The sequence below is a fragment of the Ixodes scapularis genome, unplaced genomic scaffold (assembly GCF_016920785.2).
Source record: "Ixodes scapularis isolate PalLabHiFi unplaced genomic scaffold, ASM1692078v2 PGA_scaffold2__306_contigs__length_199485367, whole genome shotgun sequence".
NCBI lineage: Eukaryota > Metazoa > Arthropoda > Arachnida > Ixodida > Ixodidae > Ixodes > Ixodes scapularis.
This window is the reverse complement of record NW_024609857.1, coordinates 154,057,996-154,078,969: the sequence shown is the minus strand read 5'-3', so window position 1 is coordinate 154,078,969 and position 20,974 is coordinate 154,057,996. Positions and strand designations below refer to the sequence as shown.

General features: G+C 45.3%; 1 protein-coding gene across 1 annotated transcript in view; it reads right to left on the bottom strand.

The window, feature by feature from the left end:
* Nucleotides 1-20,254, bottom strand: part of LOC121836631 (lipase member M-like) — a 52,733-nt gene extending 32,479 nt beyond the window's left edge. Inside the window, exons 1-2 of the mRNA XM_042291593.1 lie at nt 20,228-20,254; nt 13,573-13,780 (exon numbers count right to left, since the gene is read on the bottom strand). Of these exons, the coding sequence (XP_042147527.1) occupies nt 13,573-13,780; nt 20,228-20,254 (235 nt within the window). The remainder of the gene's footprint in view (nt 1-13,572; nt 13,781-20,227) is intronic.
* Nucleotides 20,255-20,974: the final 720 nt, after the last annotated feature.

The window sequence follows — 20,974 nt, the reverse complement described above, 5'->3', positions numbered from 1 at the left end:
GGTATTTCAACCGAAGTCTCTGTCCTGTTGGTATGGTCTTCGTGGCCTTGCAGTATTTACGTACAAATTCCCCCAGAGGTCCGTTCGCCTGGTTCATGCTGATTCCACTGTACGCTAGGGCACGAACGAAGTCGTGGATTACGCCGTCCGCTTCAGTTTCTTTCGCACGTTGCCTACAGGACACATCAAAGAGCGTCGGCTGAGATGTTCCCGCCTTCTCAGCTTCCTGGGTCGACATCTTGAACTTCTTATGGTGGGATGACGCTAGATGCTCGCGAATTCGAGCGTAGGGCTTGCAATATTTACGCACTAACGTGCGGCTGCCTTCACTGTCTTTCGTTGCGATCTGGAGATCTTCATTCTCTTTACACCAGTCATCCAGTGTCTTTCGTTTTCTTCCCATCTCCAAGGGTGAATTTTTCTGTGCGGTGTACTGGTGCCCTATGTTCGGCTTTGCACTCGCCTGTCGCCTGGGAAGTGACGATGAGGATCATGCGTCTCGTTGGTTAGAGTTGGAAAAATGCCACCATTCTCAGAATATTGCTGATCCTTTCAAAACAAAATTTTGATGCTCAGTCGCCTTATTTCCCTTCTATTGTGCGCGGTGTTATGACCCGTCCCAATCTCCTTGTGTTTGTGAGCGCGTGGGAAGCTCGTCCAACCATTTTCCCACTCGTTAGGGCCACTTTGCGGGATGGATTAGCCCAGGCTTATCCGAACGCTCGGGGCCTGGCTATTCTGGCTGGCGACGGTCGCTTTAGGGGAAGCACAACACAAGGACTCCTCTCCCTCACGTGTCAACCCTTCTGACCTCTACCGCCACCTCGGCTGGCGCCGACGCGGCGGAATGCGACAATATGTGTTTCTGGCCTTCCGGGTGCTTATCGGTCACGGTGGCGGGAGGTGAATTAAACGGCGCCGGCTGTCTGTTGGGAAGAAATCCAGGGATCGTCCACCGACCAATTTGCAGACCTTGGAGTCGTCTTGCCATTCCCGAACGTTAAGCTCCCCTTGGGGGAGAGCTCCGCTGGTCCGATTGCCGTCGATTGCTTCAGGACCGCCCACGGAATCCGCCTCTCCCTCAGGTGTCCACGAAAACCCCGACCGTTCGAAAGACGGTCGCCTTCGGTCAAATGTTTCGCTACGAAAGAAACCTGTTAAGTTTTCCCGATCTGTTTTTCTGACTGACTAGCTCGGACGTTGTTCGTGAGAAAGGTAGACCGCCAGCGAGATGGCCATGCTACCTGAGAGACCAGGCTCGGCGTTGAAACCTAACGGAGGTCGAAGGGGCTTAATAGTGCAGTTCACAAGCTGCGTGCAGCAGGGCCGAAGCTGCGTGGCGTGCCGAGGCGGTCCCACATGCACAGTGCAGGGACGGAGATGTCCCTCCGAGGCCCTAACGCCCATTGTCGCTTTTCTTCAGCCGGCCTCCGTAGAATGTCACGGTGAGTTAGGCGCGCTCGTTGGGCGGTTGGTTGAGAGCCGCGTAGCGTCCACAGTGCTACACGCAGCTTGCGAAATGAACTATAGGTCACTGTTGTCCCGAGGTAGGGTAGCTAGCGTGTGTGCACCGCAAACTTTGTGCGGCGTAAAAAAAAAAAAAAAGTTTTTTTTATGTGGTTTTGGAAATCGGGGAGAAATCGGGTTCAACCCGATTTTCCAGAAACATGTTCGGGGTGTAAAAATCAGGTAAAATCGGGTTTTACCCGAAAACGAACAACCCTAAATATAAGTGTCTGTCTCACACAATGGTCAACTAAGTCTTCATTCAAAAATACTTGATCTCGCCCTGGCCGCACTCATTGTTCCTAAAAGAAATTTTATATTTGAAATTGAGGAGGCACTTCTTCATCTAGAGGATAAGACTGGAATCAATCTGGCAAATACCGGAGGAAAGTGCACCTACGTTCGTGCGTGCCCGGAGAAAAAGCAACCCGGAGAAAAACTCACCTAGAAATAAATTTTTATTCAATGTGGTCTTTATCGATTCAATATCCATTTTATCAAGAGAACAATTTGTTTTTGTATTTTTGCACCAGGTTGAACAATCTAGGAGCACCAGTGAAACTTAATCAGCAGGCGTGCGCATGCAAGTGGTATGCATTTCAAAGCAAGGCGCTTTGCTGCAGCTCTTCATTCACTTTTTTGACGGCCGTTTTCCCGTGAGTGTTGAAATATTTAAATGTGACATAGCCGGGATAGATAAAATATAAATTTTATTTAGCTTCTCATTGGAAGAGCTTAAAATATTGAAAGCGTGCCTTCTTAAAAGGCAAAAAACGAAGTTTGAATATATAAATTCTGCAACAAGTACATGAAAGGACATTTAGTATATACTAATTCAGGAAAGAACTGCTCAGGCTGCAGCCTACTACACTGGACCTATTTTCCACTTGCTAAAACCGGTTTATTAATTTTTAAGGGCGAAGCTCCTTAGGGTCCAGCCTTGTCCGTCCGTCCGACCGTCCGGCCGGCCGGCGTCCCTGCTTACATAAAAATTAAAAAAAATGTTTGCGCAGTCGACAGGATTCAAATCTGTGCGGGGAGACCCCAATGGATTTCTAGTCCATCGCCTTAACCACTCGGCCCCGACTGCGGGACGAGTACGGAGCTCTGAGATGTGGTAGTAATTCAAGAGCTGGGGTTTCTGTCATGGATGGAACGTTGCATGTAGCCGCTGAACGTCTATACAGGGGTGGGCGTTGCGGTCAAATGCGTATATAATCGCGTTAAGCTTTGCATGCATTGGCTCAACGTTTATAGACGAGAGGGCGATGCGGTCAAATGCTCAAATGCGTATATAACCACGTTCCGTACCCCACATTCTCTTTCTGACATGGACCGTTGACTTAAGCGGTGGAGATCCGTTCCCACGGCTTCTAGCGGATCCAAGCTGATCCGCTAGAAGAACCACTGGCTCCGCATTTCACCGACCACAAAGCAGTAATAATAAAGGCGAAACGCAACCCGGAACTCAGCACTACCTATGAGCAATAAAAAAAAAACATCAGCACCAATAGCACTACCTATGAACAATAAAATCAGTATATATCATCAGCACCACCAGAGCTTCGCCCCAATCAACGTAATTCACCACGTGGAGATGCGGTCATTTTTTTAGTTCTTATCGTGCAACCGATTTTGTATTTTTAAGGAATATTTAAGAGTATTTTATTTGTTACTGCAATGGAGAAAGATCGTACGAAAGCATGCATCCGAACATATTTCAGTTTGAGTCAATGCTCGGTTCCCAGATCCCCAGGTGAGCTTTTCTCCGCATTCGTTATTAGTCCGCACCGGACGGTTTTGTGGGGAGCTTATAAATGTGAAAGCATTAACTGTCTCATTGAGCGACGCCAGTGAAGCCGGCGAAAACGGCAACTAAACTCACATTGCCTGGGCGTTATGTGTAGCAGTGAAAGGCATCTAGATTTCCATTGGCTGCGAAACATTTCTCGGGGACCTTCCTGTAATAATGACTTTGAAAGGAAAATTTTGTACATTGCCGTTTGCTGAAAATCTAGCCCGGGCCCTGAAGTGCGAGACGAGCACGCTTCCCGAATGCCATGGCTGCTCTACGGTTACGGCTGACTAAAGCTGTGCCGATACGCCGTTTCACTAGTTGCGTGCAGTACAGGCGAAGGCAACGCCAGGCGACGGGAGAAAGGGAAAGCACTAGGAAGGCTAAGGAGGAAAAGAGAAACTCCTCTACTTTCTAACGTTTGTAGTGGTCTTCCTTTCTCCCCTCGCGCTCCATTGCGCTCGTCTCCCAACCCGCATTCCTAGTACTCGCGCTTTCTCTCTTAGCCTGGCGTTGCCTGCGCATGCACTGCACACAACTAGTGACAGTGCATGCAATATGCTTTCTCATTCTCACACGTAAGCCGTCTTAAAGACCGACCAACGAAACCATTTTCCGCAAGGTAGGAAAATGCCCCTCGCGCCCTCCTCTTTTCACCCTCTCCCGAAAATCACGTGACGGCAGGGGCTTCTTTTGTGTCGGCTTTTTCTGCAGGGATAATCCTCAAAAAGCGCGAAATGAGCGACTAGCTGCGAGCGCCACAACGACCTTGAGACGTCCAGGTGTCTTCCCTCCTTGACGCGGGGCGCGGGCACGCTCAATCCGCGAGATTGAGGAAGCCAAGGCGACCGAACGGTTTTTTCCATGAGCTGCAGGTCCGAGGCCGCTCGGTCCGTGGAGATCGAGGGGATGTAGTATGCTGGGTTCGTTCCAGCAGCGGCTTTCTGGCATCGCGCGGCTGCTGGAACCATTGCCGTGTCTGCACAAGGATTGGCTTGCGCAATAAAGGGTTCAGGTCGCCGATAATACATTTATTTCCGAAACTTATAAATCAAGTGGCTTTCCCTAATCTCTTCATTACTGTTTGAAATGCATCTCCTCTCATAGGTTGTTCATCCCATTTTGAACTCGTGCTTATTTATTCGGCCTTACCTCTGCTTGATGTCTGTTTTCTTACTTGATAAAGACCTTTAAATATTGGCGCGGGCTTGCGCGATGGACGCTGTCCCGGATTTATCCAAAATTGGAAAGATTAGCGTCAGGAGGGGTTGAAGAAGCAAACCGAAATTATTGCTTCTAATGAAGACGGCACAATCATAAGATAGGTCTTTGCTTCACTTGCCTCCACAACGCCCCATCGATTGCACTATCGCAACTGCTCAGTAACATAGCTGTATACCACATTTTACTCATGGTTACTCTAGATGTGGCCCCACAGGCTTTCCCGTTATCAGCGAGTCGACTTTTTAACGACCGGCGACTCTCCTGAATGAGAATAAATATTATCACCTTCCCACAACTTCCACCGCTCCCCCCCCCCCCCCCCCCCCACCCCCCTTTCCCGAGTTGGGAAAATATCAGGCCACTCCAGGAAGCAGCCTTCAGACTGCCCTTTTCGGCTACTCATCCTCAACACATTCGAACGTGGAAGTAAACACATCGCATGAACGACGCCCTGTTTATTTGCAACCTAAATAATGTGGCTCTACTGTTGGGGCCACATCAATTTCATCATCAATCATTATTTGTTACGACTTCATGGTGAAAGTGTGTTCGTCGTGATGCCACAAAAGTGGCCGATTCAAAGGGAGAAATAGGTCCTGGTATTTATTTTGCGAAAATACTCGCTTCTGTGACGCTCTAGTGCGTAAGGTCAACGCACCCGAGGCAGTGCGTAATACTTTACAACTGTCTTTCAGGATGAAATATTTGTGGGAAGTGCATAAAATTGTTTACATCACAAAAGCATACCTAAACACAACAAAATATCGCAATTGCAAAAAAAAAAAAAAAAAAAAAATCTGCCTGCGAAAATTATTGCTTCCCCCCCCCCCCCCCCTCTCTCTCTTGTTTCGCGCCACTACAAAAAATAGCGGCCGGGCAACGAAATTCTATCAAAACTTCGCTTCTTGGAGACATGAGAGCAGGCTATATGATAGTGAATCTGCCAGGGAGTTTGTAGAAATAATGGGCGACCATTGAATCTAGCCTTCTGCACGAATCATGCCCGGGATATTTCCATTTTCCTTCCACGCGATTAGAAGACAAGACGTTGAGGGAATTTATGTGCACTAACATGCTGCTTCTAAAAGAAAGTACCAGATCTCTAGTGCATGTCAATCTACATGTAAATAGTTTAATCAGTGTGCACAAACATGCGCAGCCTGGAGGATGACATGGAAGCATGGCGGAAAGCAGCTTGCTGGAAATAAAAGTCTCTATTGCATTGCTCTGGTTTAAAAAATTATTACGTGTTTTTATTTTATTTCTGTGCGAAAATAAAAACAGCGTTTAGAAACCGAACCCTGTGCGTTTTGAGGAGCGTTGAGAGGACATAAAAAACCCGGGACAACCTGAACAATACGCGGCGCCTTCCGTCACTGAGCTTTTCCTGGTTGCTTGTTTTTCCGGAGCCTTTCAAAAGGGGATGAAAAATTATGAACCGATTGACCCTACTTGCCACATTAGAGCAATTCATTTTCATTACGACAGCCTCTCTTAGAGCGTCTTGCATAGTTCAGGTTGTACTGGTCTGTTTTATTTTCGGTTCCTTTCAAAAAGTGAGCTCTAAGCCACTGGACCAACCTACAACATTCAAAATTTACGGAAGTGGAGAAGTGGTTGGGAGGGCCAAGCTTGCTAGGGTTGCACTCCTCTTCGACCACCGTCACCGTCCGTTACCTTTGTTTAGTGGTTGGGCTTTGCGAGCAAAATGCGAACTTGCTCGAGTAACTTGGATCCGTTCAGAAGATAAACCCCCTAAACGACAATCTCCGCCGCCTGGGAAGAACGTAAGCGGGCGAACGAAACGCCTCTGGGTTTTTGCGTCACGCCTGCATTTCAAGGGTCAGAGTTACTGGTTCCCGACACCATGCACGATTGACGGCTCCGCCCGCGTTTTTGATTGTATATTGATACGGAGAAGAAGGAGAAGAGCGCGACGGCCCGCGGCCGTAGTGCGTTCTGGATCGCACTCTGGCGGGCAATCAGATTAAAAACCTACCGCTGAAAACCACCTGTGTACATAATCAAAAACAGGGATGGGCAGTATTTCAAATACAAGTATTTGAAATACGTAGTTCAAATACTTTGTGTATTTTGCATTTGTATTTAATTACAAATTGGGCAATGTATTTCAAGTGTGTATTTAAATACTAAAACGTGGGTATTTCAAATACAATTGTAATTAAATACAATTTTGTGGGCGAAAATACATCCCTCAAATTTATTGTCAGTGTCCAGAGCAGGAAGAAAACTATGTTCTGCACCGAACGCAGTGTCTCTCAATCAAGCACTAGCGGTTAGTGACTGTGATTACGGTGCTAGTCCAGGGCAAGAATAGTGACGAAATCGACGTTCACAGGCAGACTGGCTAAATAAGTGCCTGTGACAACTTGTGATGCTTTCCAGCCTGATTTCCATCCATATTTTTGCCTGGAACATTCTAAATGCGCGGGTCGTCCAGATTTTCGTAACTGGTGCGAGTTGCAACAATAAAAAATTATCTAGCTAGTGCTGCGCGTCTTGGTCGTCTCGGTTCTTTGTTGGTCTATACCAAAACGTAATCGACAAAAAAAGCTGCTTGAAGCTCTGTATTTTTTTCACCTATTACGTCCAAGCTGATTACATTTCGTTGTGATTATATTTCTATTACGTTACAAGAGCCTCGCACACTAACTCCCGAGAGTGCGATGCAAAATTAAAATGAGATACCCAGAAACCCATTGCAGGTGCCCTGAAGTCGCTGACGCAAATTTTGAGGAATGTATTTGGAAAAGTATTTGAAGGAGACCAAATACATTTGGTTGTATTTGTATCTTGTACTTAAATGCTTTTATGGGAATGTAATTAGATTTGTAATTAAATATATTTTTGACGAAGTATTTTGTATTTGTATTTCGATACATATTTGCATGTATTTTGCCCATTCCTGGTCGAAAACATGATAAGCATCGAAAGGGAGTGAACGTAGACGTATAATGATCCGATACAAAGTTTCGCTTGATTCCTAAATGAATAATGCCATAGCCAAGTACACCTTCACATCAAATTGTTAGACAGAATTGAAGAGAAGATTGTGTGTTTCTTGAAAGAGATTTCGGCCACCTTCTATCCGGTCCGCTTTTCTATAGGTCTGAAATAACGTGGGCCAATCATTCATTTTGTTGCATTTCCACTTCTCTGCTTCCGCAGATTATGATGTGGTAGTTTGGTCCAGTGGCTTAGAGCTCACGTTTTGACAGGAACCGAAAATAAAAACGGACCCGTACAAGCTGAACTATGCAAGACGCTCTAAGAGAGCCTGTCGTAATAAAAATGAACTGCTCTAATGTGGCAAGTAGGGTCAATCGGTTCATAATTTTTCATCCCGTTTTGAAAGGCTCCGGAAGAACAAGCAACCAGGAAAAGCTGAGTGACGCAAGGCGCCTTGTATTGTTCAGGTTGTCCCGGTTTTTTATGCCCTTTCGGCGCTCCTCAAAACGCACAGGGTTCGGTTTCTAAACGCTGTTTTTATTTTGGCACGGAAATACGACAAAAATACGTAATAATTCTTCACACCAGTGCAATGCAATAGAGACTTCTATTTTCAGCAAGCTGCTTTCCGCCATGCTTCCATGTCATCCTTCAGGCCGCGAATGTTCGTGCACAGTGATTAAACTATTTACATCTAAATTGACATGCACTATAAATCCGGTACTTTCTTTTAGAAACAGCATGTTAACGCACATGAATTCTCCCAGCGTCTTTCCTTCTAATCGCGTGGAAGGAAAATGGAAATATCCCGGGCATGATTTGTGTAAAAGGCTAGGTTCAATGGTCGCCTATTATTTCTACAAACTCCCTGGCAAATTCACTACCATATAGCCTGCTGTCCTTTCCCCAAGAAGCGAGGTTTTGATAGAATTTCAACCGCTATTTTTTGTAGTGGCGCGAAAAGAGAGAGAGAGAGAGAGAGATAAAAGCAACGGCTTTCGCAAGCTTTTATTTCTTTTATTTTTTTGCCATTGGGATATTTTGTTGTGTTTAGGTACGTCTTTGTGGTGTAAACAATTTTACGCACTTCCCACAAATATTTTATCGTCAACGACAGTTGTAAAGTATTACGCACTGCCTCGGGTGCTTTGACCTTACGCACAAGAGCGTCACAGGAACGAGTATTTCAGCAAAATTTGAATCGACCAGTTTTGTGGCATCACGACGAACATACTTTTACCATGAAATCGTAACAAATAATGATTGATGATGAAATTGATTGGGTCCCAACAGTAGAGACAAATTATTAAGGTTGCAAATAAACTGGGCGTCGCTCATGCGATATGTTTACTTCCACGTTCGAATGTGTTGAGGATGAGTAGCCGAAAAGCGCAGTCTGCAGGCAGCTTCCTGGAGTGGCCTGATACTTCCCCAACTCGGGAAAGGGGAGGGGGGGGGGGGGGTGGAGAGAGAGAAAGGGGTGGATGTTGATGGAAGGAGATAATATTTATTCTCACTCAGGAGAGTCGCCGGTCGTTAAAACGTCGACTCGCTCATAACGGGAAAGCCTGTGGGGCCACATCTATAGTAACCATGAGTAAAATGTGGTATACAGCTATGTTACTGAGAAGTTGCGACAGTGCAAACGATAGGGCGTTGTGGAGGCAAGTGAAGCAAAGACCTATCTTACGATTGTGCCGTCTTCATTAGAAGCAAGAATTTCGGTTTGCTTCTTCAACCGCTCTTGACGCCAGTCTTTCCAATTTTGGATAAATCCGGGACAGCGTTGATCGCGCAAGCCCGCGCCAATATTTAATGGTCTTTATCAAGTAATAAAAACTAACATCCAGCAGAGGTAAGGATGGATAAATACGCGAAAAAGTCCAAAATGAGATAAACAACCTATGAGAGGAGATGTGTTTCAAACAGTAAAGAAGAGATTAGGGAAAGCCACTTGATTTATAAGTTTCGAAAATAAATGTATTATAAACGACCTGAACCCTGTATAGCGCAAGCCAATCCTTGTGCAGACACGGGAATGATTCCAGCAGCCGCGCGATGCCAGAAAGCGGCTACTGGAACGAACCCCGCATACCACGACCCCTCGATCTCCACCGACCGAGCGGCCTCGGAGCTGCAGCTCATGGGAAAAAGCGTTCGGTCGCGCTGGCTTCCTCAGTCTCGCGGATTGAGCGTGCCCGCCCCCCGCGTCAAGGAGGGAAGACACCTGGACGTCTCAAGGTCGTTGTGGCGCTCGTAGCTAGCCGCTCATTTCGCGGTTTTTGAGGATTATCCCTACAGAAAAAGCCGACACAAAAGAAGCCCCTGCCGTCACGTGATTTTTGGGAGATGGTGAAAAGAGGAGGGTGCGAGGGGCATTTTCCTACCTTGCGGAAAATGGCTTCGTTGGTCGGTCTTTAAGTGTCTCAAATGAATTTGTTTTTCGGTCAGCTTATCTCTAGTGAGCTTTTCACCGCCGGCCCCCCCAATCTGGCACACAGTCGCATAACGACTATGCTCAACAACGCAAAATGAACACCATCGAATCTAAGCAAGCTGGTGCAATTGACATTACTGGATCTTAAATCAAATCGGTCGATTAATATTCTCACAGCTGATAAGGCAAAGGGTACAGCGGTACTTGACAAGCAAGTTTCCTTTAAAAAAGATCCATGCGGTTCTTGTTGACACGGCTCATTACGTGAGGTTACCCTGGGACCCCCCTCCAAAATTTTAAAGATCTCTTGTTGACCACCTCCGCGATCTAGAAAAGAAGAAACGCACAGACGACGCTACGAACCGTCGTCTTTTTACTTTTGACGGATCTACTCCTAAATACCGTGGTCTTCTAAAAGTTCACGAACCAGAGGGCCCATTGTGTCCGATTGTTTCATTCATTGGTTCATTCATTTGAGCCTGTCAAAATATTTCGTTGAACTCACCATTCCGGTACTGGAACAAACGATTTCACAGTACGTAATTTTCAGAAGATCGTGGGCCACGTTAGAGGTAACGGACTTGAAAAGGATGACGTTATGGTTTCCTTTGATGTTGTGTTAGAGTTTACGAATGTCCCAACCTCCCAACTCTGAGATTCGCTGAAACGAGCTTACGTAATGATGACACGCTTCCCTCACACACATCATTAACGGTTGAGGACATCGCTATACTGCTACGGTTTTGTCATCAGCAGTCTAATTTTTTCCATTTCGTGGACAAGCCTATCACCCGATTGAAGGTTGTCCAATGGGAATTCCGGTATCCGTGACTGGAGAATCTTGTAATGCAGCACGTCCAGAAAACAGTTATATGGTAAATTGTGCATCCAGTAAGGTTTTATATGCGTTACATGTACGGCACTACCGCAATTTAAATAAAGACCATCTTCATGACTTTTATTTAACATTGAACACCGTTGAGCTGTCAATCCAATTCACACCGTGAAGCAGAAACGAACAGCACGTTGCCTTTCCTATAAGTTTATATAGCCCGACACAGCACCGGACATATAGAAACACCTGTGTACCGCAAATATTGCGACACCAGGAAAGTTCCCAAACTTGAACTTACATCACCCGGTTGAGCACAAACGAAGAGTCGTACAAACCCCGCTACATCTGTCCGAACACATTTATTCAAATCCGGAACTCCGAGCATCTGAGGATACAATTATTGTCGAGTCGCTGGAGAAGCGGGATTATCATATACGTTTCATAGATAAGACGCGCAAGCAGATAGGGCAAGATAGTCGTTCGAATGAAATAGTAATAAAGCAATGCAAGTAACGATTTACTATATTAAAACCCTTTCTGACTCTAATCGCAGGGCTTTCGACCCTTTCGAATTTCTGAACAACTTTCCAACCCCATCCTAAACTACGCAACCTCGTTTCCAAACCAAAATAGGACCCCCCCCCAGGGTCCCAGCGTGGTGTGGTGTATAAATTTAACTGTCTACATTGTGAAGCTGAAATTGTGAAACACCAGCCGCAAGTGTTGCACCGGTATGAAATAACACAAACGTGAGGTGGCGAAAGCCACGCATGCCACTAGGGCAAAGTGGAGCTATAGTTGATCACAGTCGGACAACAAGTCGCAGTTTTGATTTCAAGAAAGCTTCGAGCTTGGCGCGCAAGCAAAGTTGCGGTCAAGGAAGGTACTTGGAATCATGTTTTATCCGGGGGGATTCATCTGTTTCGTGAAGTGTGCGCGGGCCTTCTTAAATAGGATTTCTAGTTGGCGTTTTCCCCATTGCTGCCTTTCGGCTTCAGTGATGACGTCTCGCGTATGGGAGACGAAATGTGTTACTAATTTGTTATCTGCTTTATGTGAAGTCAGTATAGCTTTTTAAAAATGGTGAATTTCGGCTTCTGGGGCTTTTGCATTCTACGGAGAGAGGTGCACGAGTGTCAGTGATTATTGAAGTCTATATGAGAAGTAGCATTCGCCACTCATTTAACCTAATATTTCTTTATATTTCTTTCGCTGGCGGACAGCGCTTGACAATGATATATGATCGCAGCTGTTTTTTACGGGATAGAGGAAATCTGTGTATTTAATTTCCATCTCCAGTGTAGGAAAAGTTAGCGCCGACCTGTGGATCCAAGCACGCGTGTAGTGCAATGGTCAGGTAAGCATACATTGATTAAAAACGACTAACGCGATGACTGCTGTCCTTCTGCTGCTACACAATATGCACAAAAATGGTCCTGCTGCTAGTGGCACGGCGGCGTCCCATTCTTATACCACCCTTTCAATATGAGGTGCTGAGTGTACACATGCAGGTAGGAAGCTTTTGGAGGTGACATCAGCATTCGAGGGAGACCAAAACAACCATGGTTTTTTTTATCGTACGGGGCGCCCCTACACACTTATGGCTTCACCTTCGGTAGCATCATGTCGCCTCCAGAGGCTTCATACCTCCATAAGTCAAATCCCGGTGGCTGCGTGAAGAATGAAACGCGTCCTTCACCGACCTTTTTACCACGTCCGAAGAATGTGGTCACTCGATTTCCACCTTATGACATCGTACAAGTGACATGCTCTCGCCCGCCGCAATCTTTGCGCCGCCACAACAGCAGTCGTGTGTGTGGCAGGAGCCAATTCTGTTAAAGGTCCCTCTCCAGCTTGGCCTTTAACGAAAACTTCGGTAGCCAGAAGTGGGGACGCCGCCAACACGTCGACACTGACGTTACTAGACCAACGTTACTAGTACACTTAGTTAGGAAACTCGCATTTAAACCCGGGCCACTAGCGTCCACCAAGACCGAACTAAATACAATGACAGCGCCACCCTTTACCGACGAGTTGAAACATGAAATTTGCCTTATATGGCTACTACTAGAGTCACTGAATGTCCCCAGAGTACTCAAACACCCAGTCTCGACGTGCCGAGATGGCGACTCAATCTTTTTTCTTTACTGAGGTCACCTTGAGCGTTTAGAAAATGTTTTTGTGTAAAACAAACGAAAAAAACTATTTTTGTATGAACGTTTATTGGAGTTCAGTACAAAATGACAGGTGCGTGATGTTTTCTAAAATATTTAGTAGGTATTGCGGAACAATTCATATTGTTTTTATACAACCATGTCTCACCGCGGATTACGGGTATCGCGCCCCAACCTGGGCGCGTCCTAACTTTGGTAGTAATTCGCGGCGCGTCCGCTTGGGAGACGGGGCTTGCCATCCCTGAAACCTCTTCCTCCGTATATGTTTAAGCGCCAAAATGGTCGATTAAAGTCACAATAGTACAGTCACAACGGCGCTATCAAATTTGATACTCCCGAACCAATTCAAGCAGCCGTGCAGTTCCCCGAGTGGCCGCTGCGGGATAAATGGCGGCGTTACAATCGCCATTAGCTCGGCTCTTGAGTACGGATCGGTGCCACTTTTTCAGAAGAGGCGCTATGGCAGTTTCCCAAATGAGTGGTTCTAGTAACGTTTGTCGGGACGCTTTTGCACCACGCCCGATACTTTATTTCGTCTCTTTCATTTCCAGCTTCCGTTTTAATCAAGTTACATTTAACCAAAACGGATTAAAATGTTGCGGCTGATTGTATTTAAGAAAAAAAAACTTACCCAAGCTTTGGTTGGGAAAATTTATAACGAAATCTGATGAGGCACCGAGCACGCCATGTTGCAGCAATATCGTTGTCTTATTGGACAAAGGTGCGTCCTGGCGTTCGTTTTTCCCTCGTGGAATACGTTGAATGCGGATCACATAACCGTCGCTGGTTGCAGCCTCGTATTCTTCGACTGGATAGCCTTTGCTGGAGATCAATTCAGACTGGAAGAGAGATTTAAATTAACCTAAACAGATGTTGGCGAAGGTAAGGGAACGAAGAAATTATACACCAATAGGTAAAGCAACAATACGCGCCTTGTGCCATGTTGTTTATGACTTGTGAGTGCTCGTATGCAGTATAGAGGTTTTTTGCGCGACACAGGGGACAATTACAAGCGAGTAGACACGGACAAGCGCAAACTTTCAACTACTTTATTCGTGCGCAATCGACCACGAACATCCAGAAAGAGCATGCGCAGCAGTGCTCGTATATTTACACTCAATAAATACCTTGCCAATAAAAGACAAACTAAGCAAATGCATGCTATACATATTTAATGACATAATTATGTAAACACCTTTTTTATAAAAGGAGGTTTCACTGCATAAAAGGGGAATGTTAGAGCTTTTTTATGTCTTGGAGTTGTGAATGGACGACACCTAGCAGCATGCAGATCAGAACCAGTTTAGCTTTAATCACCATGGCGCTGTTTTAACCGTGGTCAGCAAAACCGAGAAACAGTTCGGTTTCATTCTACAAGGGAGGTTTTGACTTTGAGAAGACTGAAAGTTCGTCGTTGTTTTAGACAAGAAAAGTTAATAAAAGTGAACACAGATTAATAAACGATGAAAGCTTGCTTTCATCTGGTTTTATTTATTTATTTCGTTTGTAAAAGGCACTTTTGCACTACAGCACATTAAATAGTGATTTGCTCTAAGTTTTGTATCACTCTGAATTGTATTTATAACCTAAGTTGATCAGTTCGACTATTACATTGTTATACAAGAAAAATAAAGGACGGTATCTTTCAAACAATATATATTTAAAAAATAAACGCGCTCGAGTAAATATATTTTTAAGCTCGTGTTCGTTGAATGACTTTTTTTGGACACTGCCACACACATACATCAGCTAAATGTTTCGCACATTTTAATCCTTCTAGTGTGCACTGTGTAAATCTAAATTAAGAACATCGAGCATGCCACAGCTAACGAAACGAAACAGACAAGTTCAAGAATATCACTTTTTGCGTTCTATGATTGTAAAATATAGATATCAAAGACGTTTCCAATTCCATGTAATGCCGAATTAGAGCGCAGATCTTGAGGAGGACTGGAGGGGGGGGGGGGGAATGGAGAGGAGGGTATGTCCCTCCTCCTACTCCTCTCCTCCTCTTCACCTCGTCCATCCTCCCCTCCTCCTCCACCTCCTCTTCCTCTTCTCCCTCCTCGTCCCTCCTCCTTCTGTCATTCTCCTCCACTTATTCTTGTCCCCTCCCTCCCTCCCGCTCACCGTCCCTCCTTCCTCCCTCATGACGTCACTCGTGACCTTAGTGACACTCATGATGTCGCTCATGAAGGCCTCGTGACCTACACTGTTAAGGTCGTGACCTCCGTCGTGACCTTCACGAGTGACCTTCGTGACGTCACTCGTGACATCACGCGTGGTGCATTATGGGACGTTTCCCATAATAGCGTCACAAGTGACGTGACGACGGTTGTGACGTCATTATGGGAGACGTTCCATAATGCAGCACGCGTTTACGCCGACGGCGACGGCGTCGCCGCTCCAGCTGGAAGCGGGAGCCTAAGAGCTGCGCTCTATAAATAGACAGTAGAAGAAATTTATTTTCCCAAATATTTCTGCATTAATTGGGCCATCATGAATTCAGTGGTACTGCATGGTGCTATAGCAATTTTTTGGGATTATCTTAGAACCCTGTAAGGTGGCAGGTGTTCTCCACGCAAGTAGCATTGAGCCAATTGCTAGATTTAATTTCCTGTGTTTTGATTGAGTCGTTATCAAATTCATAATAACGCAACAGCGTTTAGGAGCTCGCGTCGCAGAAAATCCGGCTTCAGTGGGACCAAGAAATTCCATAATGCAACGCGCGCTGCCACGTGTGACATCATGCGTGTCACGTCATGCGTGTGACGTCACACGTGGCTGTGACATCATGACCCTGTCGACCCGCTAAATTTGGCAGAAAAATTTTCCGCTAAATATTGCTGAAACTGTTTCCGCCAAAGTTAGCAGAAAATGTACCCACCAATTTTAGCGGACACTTTCACCGCCAAGTTTGGGAGAAAGTTTTCCCGAAAAATGTAGCGTAAGATTTTCCGTTAAATTTAGCTGGCCATTTTAAAAAATTAAGCTGGCCATTAAATTTAGCTGGTCATGACGTCACAGCCACGTGTGACGGAAAGTGATACGTGACGATACCGACTGGAGCATGCACACACGCTTGCGCGGGTTGGGAAGGAGCACGGGATTATAGGGAGTATTCACTGGCGGCCATAGCTGTGTGCGCGAATGCTGAGCGCGTGCTGATGGCGAGCTTCCATAGTTATTTTGCAACGTACATTCCGCACCATCAAGAGTGCCGGTCTTAGACGCCCATTGATGTGAGCTCGTTCTGAGCATGCGCTCAAAACAGCACCCTCAAATATGGCGTCCAGTGAATACTCCCTATATGAGAAGGCTTTGCGAACGTGGCCCGATAATGCTACCGTGTTCCACGCTTAAAGGGGCCCTGCAATCATATTTAAGCGCCTACTTTTTTTGCGTTTTCCAGGTCTCTTGGGGTTCGGGCAAGCCAGCGGGCACGGAGAGAGTAACTAAATATCAGTGCGTCATATTTTAACCGGACGACGCGGAAACCTCCTCCACCTACGAGGGCGACCCGCGTTGGCGAAAGCGCGCGATATGTGACGTCTTTGGTCCTGGGCTTACTACTTGTCAGAACCGCTAAAATATTTTTTTTTTAGTTGAAATACAAAATTTTACTTTCGCGAACCGTTTCAATTATGTATGAAAGTAGTTTTTGTTAAGAATTTTAGATCAGAAAAGAAACAAATGCAGTTTATAAAGTTCGGAAACAAGAAATGACCCGTCGACATACCTACCACCAAGCGGCGGAAAAAACGGCGCATAATAGAAAGGGCTAGTGGGATGAGGCGCCAACGAACGGCGTGCGTAGAAAGGTCCGGGATGTACGCGGCGGCGCTGCGGTCGTAGACCGGCTCGAGGATCCGACCGGTTCCGAGCGTTCCGAAGGCTTTCGGCGCGGGCTTGGCTGGCGATTTTGCCATTTGGCGGTATGGCAGCGCGAAGTGGCTCCCGTTCCGAAATGATCTTTACCCCGTGTTTCCTGTCGTTTGTGGCCAATGAAGTGTTATGCCGAATTATTCGTTAATCGTGCAGTAAATGCAATGCGAGCTGCCCTGACCGCCCACTTCCTACAGCCTTGTCAACACGTGCTTTAGTGGTGCCCTCTCGAGCCGTCGACACGGAGTGCGGCAGCCGTGAGCGCTCGCTGAGCTCACTATTCCTCCTCTAGTTCACGGCCACTCAATCCAGCATCTACAACGTCATGAAGGAGGTTAATTTTTGCTTGTTTTTGTAATTCTAATTTGCCTATAACTTTTAAAATAAAGCGAAATCCGAGAAAAGAAAAGTTTCATTAAGTTACTACGTTCAGTGCGCTCAGGATCGGTGCAAATTAAAAATCAGTCAAGAAGTTGTTGCAGGGCCCCTTTAAAGGTGTAGCTTAATCATCGCGAAGTTTTTTTAGAGCGCAGCCATTAGGCGCCCGTTTCCGTGTTTCGCGGCGTCGCTGTCGGCGTCGGCGTGACCGCGCTAAATTTAGCGGGAAAATTAATGTCATGTGACCTCAACACCAATCAATTTCTCTGCTAAATTTAACGGGCAAGATGACGTCATGTGACTTGGTGTCACGTCACCTATGAACAAATTCAGCTTCTCCCCTGGCTTTAGGGGGAATATTAACGTCACGTGACCTCAAGAGCGATACAGTTCCAGGCAAAATTTAGCGGGGACAGGGAATTGTTGTTGAGGTCACTCGACGTCAATTTTCCAGCTAAATTTAGCGAGGAAATTGTGGGATGAGGGGAGGATACGGAGGAGGAGGAAGAGAAGGGCAGAGGGGGAAGAGGAAGCAAGGAGGTGGAGGAGAAGCGAAGAAGGAGGGAGCGAAGGGGGAGGGGAGGGGAGGAGGAAAGGGTAAAAAGAGGGGAGGTGGAGAGGGTACGGAGGAGGATGAGGGGCATACCCTCCCCTCCGTATCCTCCCCTCCACCTCTTCAAGAGCTGTGCTCTAATTTCTCGTAAAAGAAATTCATAAATGTTTTTCATTTTTTTACTAAAGCTGATCGACGGAATATAAAGACTATATTTTTGAAAAGCGAGTGCGGAAAACGCTTTATTGTAACAGCGAAGAAAAAGGGAAGAAGAGGAAGAGGTGCTCGGGACAGAGATCGAGGACGAGAACGTTAGATAACCCAGGAAATAAACCATGACAAATTGTTAGCAGCGGTGGGATGCCGACCAAAACCCGACAAGGTCCATTGCCCGTACAAGGGAGGCCTTCCGGTGAGCCGCCCTCCCAAGCCCAGCAGCCAGAGGAAACCACTTCACAAATGGTGGCCGCACCAATAGACATTCTGACGACAGCGGTGACATTGGAGTCTCTGCAAAGGCTGTTGGAACTGCAGACTCAAACAATCATGGCCGCTACGCAGCAATCTTCGGACCTTCTAGCCGCAAGTCATGCCGACATCTGCCGTCAAGTAGCTGCTCTGGAGACGCCTTAGCAAACAGCGCAACCATCTGTCTTCGCAGTCGAGCAGACTCCTTTCACGAGCCGCCCGACTACATCTTCTGGTCAACCCCGTCTCAAGATAAAGCCATTTAATGGCGAAACACCCTTGGATCTATCTATACCTACAGCAGGTTGACATCATTTCCGATGCAAACCACGGAACTGAAGACGATAAGGCACGCGCTGTCACCGCGCAACTAGATTGCCCTGCCCTCAGCGTTGGTATGCCGACCCCTTCGAAAGAAAGGCCGGCTGAAACGTTCTTCTCGCGCTACAGAGGCCACTGTGAGATTCTTCGTCAGCTGGGTCCCATGACATTTCAAGTTCGTGATTGTAGTGGCAGTCCCCATCATACCAGTGCAACATTCACGGCACATCGTAGCCACCTTATTTACTACGTCCCACGTTCATCGAGACACACATGCCATGCACCTGAACTCGGACGATGAAATCGATCATTATCGATTCATAGGGGGGAGGGGGCGTGTGTAAAAGCGAAGAAAAAGGGAAGAAGGAGAAGAGGTGCTCGGGCAGGGGTCGAGGACGAGAACGTTAGAGAACCCAGGAAATAAACCGTGCTAATATACATAAAATATTCGCTCTTCTGTTTTATTTTAATTTATGCTGACACTGATGAATTTACGACATTTATTTTCACTGCACTGCATGTCCATTCATATGCATGTTTCTAGTAATGAACTCTAAAACTATAAATTTCCACAGTTTAATTGAGTCTTAGTATAGTTTTCCATGAATTTAATTAAAAAAAAAATAGTAGTTTAATCAACAAGATATGAACATAAAAACCGAGCATTAGTATACAAGGTGCGAATAAATTAAAGAATTGGTGAAAATACCAGGTGTCTCAGACAGCGGCCAGGCTCTTTATACCGACCCCCACAGTAGGTTTCTTAACCTATCGCGCTACGATTTTGTGCAGCCTTGCCCACAGGTGGTGCATTGTTTCTACAAAATTTGCAAAGATAAAACTTACCTGAGAAAAAAGTAAAAAAAAAGACAAAAAGTCTTAACTCCTATGAAAACACAGAGAAGCCACCGATCCTCAAACAATAGGTCGCCCTATGGTTTGAAGACCGGTGGCTTGGCTGCGTTCTCATAGGAGTTAAGCCTTTATATTTTTTAGTTTCATTTTTCCTCGGGTAAGTTCGACCTTTGCAAATTTTATAGACAAAAAAGTGCAGCACATGTGGGTAACGCTGCGCAAAATCGTAACGCGTTATGAAACCGATTTTTGCTGTCGATTTAAATAACCTGGCCGCTGTTTGGAGACACCCAGTATATTTAGCAGCATTGACACCATTTTGGGACAAGCGATGCAACTCACTCACTTATCAATCACAGTTTCCGTCTTCCGGGGCTTTCTTTTTTTTTTTCTTTTTTTTTAAGGAAGACTGTCTATAAAATTTAGATTTTCCGCTCTCGTATGTTCTGCCAGTAATACAAATTGTTTTAGTAATCTTCAAGTTTAACTAAAATGTACATTTTCTGTGTGAATCGTTCTTTGTGTTTGCATAATTTTAGACAATATAGTCCAAGAAATGTATATTTACGTTTCGTGCATTGCTGAGAAAACGCGAAGATCTGATCAAACCCATCTGGCTTTTATTTTGCCCACCTCTATCGACGGCTTGCCACACGAATAAAAATCTACTAAGAAAGGCGAAAATAATCAAGTAAATAGACTAGAGGACAACTAGCAATTTTAAAAGATTGACTTATTTCCTTTATTCATCAGCATTGTTTTCAAAGACCCTCTCAAATGCCCGAAAAACTTTAATTAAAATATTAATAACAAAAATACAACTTACCACATTCCTAGTCGAATCAGGGTCCATATGAACATTTCCAGAGAAACTGCGCCCGGCCGACATAAATAATATTGTGGAAGATAACCACATTACATGAAGAGGCATGGTACCTTCTTCGGATGTGTTTAGTGATCTGTAACTGATCAAGTGTTCCACTGTTTAATATATATATACCTCCCAATCCATAGCACTGAACAAGTAAATGTGTTCTTGTTAATATTCCGAACTGCCAGCTGTTTGGGTCGTGCACTCAGAAGAGAAAACAGCTTTCAAAGTGGATCGGATTAACATATTTTCAATGGAAACATTTACCTTGCGCATCCGGTGGCTTTTAAAACCGACTAGAATGTCGCTTACTTCGAATGTTATATATCCGCTCTAGAGCTAAAATATCAAACATAAAAGCTCCATATTGGCAAGTTTAATTATGAAATGCACTAGCGCTAAACTAATGATAATAGTAATAGTAATCCTTATTTATTGTAAAGCCACATATAAGAAAAAAATGTCAACGGTTAGTTTGAAAGGTACTTGAAAACCCGTCTTTCTGAAATCAGGCGAGGCAAGGATTTGGGGTAGGTGTCTTAATAGTAATAAATAAATAAATAAATCTTTATTTACTTATTTCGCGTAATATTATATGAGAATGCTTATTGCGAATCAAATGAACCATCACTCCAAGATCTTTCATTACACTTACTCGAGATCCCTGTGGATAGTATACGCAAAAGAAAAAAGATATTGCAA